Source organism: Hippocampus comes, unplaced genomic scaffold (assembly GCF_001891065.2).
Source record: "Hippocampus comes isolate QL1 unplaced genomic scaffold, H_comes_QL1_v1.1 scaffold1367, whole genome shotgun sequence".
Lineage (NCBI taxonomy): Eukaryota > Metazoa > Chordata > Actinopteri > Syngnathiformes > Syngnathidae > Hippocampus > Hippocampus comes.
The window spans coordinates 1-3942 of NW_017805522.1; the positions used below are offsets into that span (position 1 = coordinate 1).

Consider the following 3942-nt stretch of genomic DNA (forward strand, 5'->3'; position numbering starts at 1 on the left):
CTTGTTAAATGTTGGCCTTCAAAATCAGAATACTGCGACTTGATCCTGAAAAAAATGTGACTTTATTCTCGTGACGCGTCAACCTTTTTCTCAAACAAAAATGTCTTTCCACCGTCGTGGAAGTGAGTAAGCGACGGCGAGAAAGCAACAAAAAGAGGACACTCGACTTGGCATTTAGAGCGCTACACTTGGTGGAGTCGTTCGGTTTGTTGGTTTGGCTTTCGAACGCTGAGGCGCGGTCCTTGGACAAATATCTCAAGTGAAAACAAAAACCTGTCGAGCGTGAGCCGAAATCTGCGCTTGTGTGGTTGTCAGGAGCAGCCTGGAGTTGCTCCTCATTGTTTCAAAGAAGGGATGAAGTTGGAAGCCGTGGACCCCGCCGCGCCCATCTCGATCAGGCCGGCCACTGTCGCCAAGGTAACAGACCCGACTGGCAAATCGCTCTCCCGTCTCATGTTTGCGCCTCACGTTTAGCTCGACGCAGACTTTCGCCAGACGAGAAAAGCTTTTCAAAGCGCGTTGTTTTGGCCCTCACCAGGTGTTCGACGAGCACTACTTCCTGGTGAGCATGGACGACCTTTGCGGAATGGAGGAGTCGGACGCCTCCGGGCGCTCCTTCCTGTGCCACAGGGACAGTCCCGGGATCTTTCCCGCTCAATGGAGTCTTAAAAATGGACTCCCTCTCAGCCCGCCGCCAGGTTAGTTTGCTCCCCTTTTGTCCCGCGCCGTCACCTCGAGTAACTCGATTCCCTTTTTCCTTCCTTTCTGTCCTACGTAGGGTACCAGGGTCCAGACTTTGACTGGGCCGATTACCTCAAACGATGTGAGGCCGCGGCGGCTCCTGAGCACTGCTTCCCCGCGGTAAGTCCAAATCCCCTTTCGCATCTGCCGGTCCCAATCAAAGGCGGCGCTTCAGTGCTAGCCGCTCCCGCTTAATGAGATGTTTGCGGAAATGAAAATGGAAGTCACGAGCGTAAGATGCAGCTGGCTGCGTGCTGCCAAGTGTCCCGATCTGCAAAGATTCTTTCGAGTGTAGACATGTGCAAATATGAATCTGTCTCTTTGGTGTAACCAAACGGTCTTGATCCCACCACCACCACTACTGCAAATTCGCCTCCTGTGAACCGCTCACATATTTATTTGCTGGACAAATCCACATTTTTGGCGGGTCAAAAGATTCAGGCGCGCACATACCCGTACGCTGGCTGGAATGAAGATTCTGACGGGGAAATCCGAAAAGGCCATTGCGGCTTGGAGCAAAACCTTGATTTTCTTATTTTTACATGTAGTACCTTCACAATCGTGGACGGGATTCAGAAATATTACATTGTACCGACGACATCATCAAATCTGCAGTGTCGTTCATGACATCCCATCAGTGAAAATGTTGAAAGCATTCCCCCCCCAACCCCCCAATTGATGTTATCTGATTGTGTTGTGGCCAGTGCGCTAGTCACTTTTTATGATGGATATATTGTCATTTTTTTGGGCGGTGGGTTACCAGACAGAAAATATGTGCTGTTTCGGAATTTGCCTAAAACCAGCTTTTTGGTTTCTTTCAACACGACCAGGAGACGTGCGAGCACAGCTTTAAAGAGTCCATGAAACTGGAGGCCGTCAACCCGCTGTCACCGGAGAACATTCACGTGGCAACGGTCACCAGGGTGAAAGGCCAATACATCTGGCTCAGCCTGGAAGGTGAGAGCCAGGATCCAAAAAACACTTCATGCCCTGCGTCAATGCTTTGATGAGTCTGCATGAACACATGCCGTGTCCCGCAACCTTAAATGATGATCTTCGAAGCCGAGCCCCCTTCCAGAGGAGAACAAAACATCCGAGAACCGTCGATTGGGGCAAACTGCTCTCTTGGCTTTGCAAAGGATGTTTTCATACCTTTTGGTGTCGTTTCTTCAGGTCTAAAGCATCCCATGCCTGAGCTGACAGTTCACGTGGACTCTCTGGACATCTTCCCTGTCAGCTGGTGTGAGACAAACGGCTATCCGCTCGTGCACCCCATCAAGCTCGCAGGTTGGCATCCCCTCGCCGGCCAATGTATGGTTGTGCTTCACATAAGAATAAGAAGAGTTGCATGGAAGTGATGCCATCGAGTCAAGCGTTCAATGTTTGAGGTGCAAAGATGTCTTTTGAACAAACCTCTCCTTGTCTTTCAGTCGAAAATGAGAGAAAGATAGCCGTGGTGCAGCCGGAGAAACAGTGAGTACGAATATGGCCGTGGGGGAATTTCTCCAGCCGATCGGACTTCCCGTTTAAACTCGTTTTGCGGCGGCGCACGCCTTGTGTTCTTCTCCTCTTTGCAGGCCAGGGAAATGGGAAATACTGCTGTCCCAAGATCTACTTTAACCATCGCTGTTTCTCCGGGCCGTACCTGAATAAGGGCCGCATCGCTGAGCTGCCTCAGTTCATTGGGCCCGGAAACTGTGTCCTTGTGATCAAAGAGGTCATTCTTTTCACGCACACATATTAGCCGGAGTCGCGGCACACGCTGAAATATTTCATGCTTTCATCTTTGATATTTTTCGGATGAGAGCTTACATCGAGCGGGGGGATGACATTGTCTTGGGGAATTTGAATGAGGCATCAGGAAGCCTCCAAAAAAGATTTGGAAAGTCGGTAGGATTCCAAATGTGAAATGTGCTCTGGCACAGTAGTTGGGTATCACCGCTCATATTTATGAGTTGTCCGCAATGTACTACGGGTGAATTCGTCGGCGAGGGCACTTGTTCGCTCCATCAACCAAGTACCGAATGGCCGATCAACAAAAGCGCAAATCTGCGCCTCCCTGGCAGCGCCGCACAGGAGACCAATCAAGACGAAAGCCGCCCACTTGCAAATAACCGTCAAGTGTTGCGTCGTCTTGACTGTTTGCGCAGGTTTTGACTCTTCTGATCAACTCTGCGTACAAGCCGAGCCGCGTGCTGAGGGAATTGCAGCTGGACCAGGAGAGTCGCTGGCAAGGCAACGGAGAGACTCTCAAAGCCAAGTGAGAGGAAACACCGTGCCGCGGACAGCTCCTCTCGCTCCTCAGAAGGAATAGCCGGCCGCAACGGCGCGAGGGCTAGCGGCTGGGCTCGTATAACTCACACGTGACGCTGCGACGACCCAAAGGACAAACGCAAGTCAACCTGTGCTTCTCCTATGTTTCAGATACAAGGGAAAGAGCTACCGAGCCACGGTGGAAATAGTGCGCACGGCCGACCGCGTGGCCGACTTCTGCCGGAAGACTTGCATCAAGTTAGAGTGCTGTCCCAACCTCTTCGGGCCTCGCATGGTTCTGGAGCACTGCTCGGAAAATTGCTCCGTCCTCACCAAGACCAAATACAGTAAGTGGATTCGCCACACGGCTGGAGACGTGCTCACGCCTTGACGTTGAGTCTCGTTGAGCCCCTGACGTCGGAAATTGAACATTCGGTGTGAAAATTGCATTCGCAGTCGGAACCGTTGGCGTGTGTGACATCATGGCAGACATCGGCGTGCCTTGTGAGAGTTTAGTTCAGGGAGGATTCAAAAGGCCCGCCCTCGCTCCCAACATGTGCATATGCTCGGTTCACCAAACTCTAAATGGCTGCTTCTTAACCTCGTGAGAGGTACCGAACCCAACCGGTTCATATGCACGTTCACCGAAGCCTTCATGACTGAAACATAAAAATCTGATTCGAGAAGTGTTCCTTCACTTTTGCCGGTCGGTGCCAGACTCGAGTTGCTCAACTTGGCGTGACAAATCGTGCGGATAAGACGCCGATTCCCATCACGTTCTGTGATGCATGTGAATTCGTTGGGTATGTCTTAAACTTCATGGCAGAACCTCTGTCGAACCCCTGAGACCGATTCACCGAACTCTTGGGGTCTGATCGAACCCAGGTTAAGAACCACTGCACTAAATAGCGTGTCTTTTAAGTGTGTGTGTGTGTGTGTGTGTGTGTG

General features: G+C 51.2%; 1 protein-coding gene across 1 annotated transcript; it reads left to right on the forward strand.

The window, feature by feature from the left end:
• Positions 1–178: 178 nt before the first annotated feature.
• LOC109520453 (scm-like with four MBT domains protein 1) lies at positions 179–3573 on the forward strand (the record flags this gene model as incomplete). The annotated part of the gene is given in 8 exon segments (XM_019877687.1): positions 179–417; positions 539–698; positions 779–861; positions 1572–1698; positions 1915–2028; positions 2172–2458; positions 2892–3001; positions 3166–3573. Coding segments are annotated over 8 exon segments (1340 nt in total), but the record flags the coding sequence as incomplete, so codon positions are not given.
• Between the last annotated feature and the right edge of the window lie 369 nt (positions 3574–3942).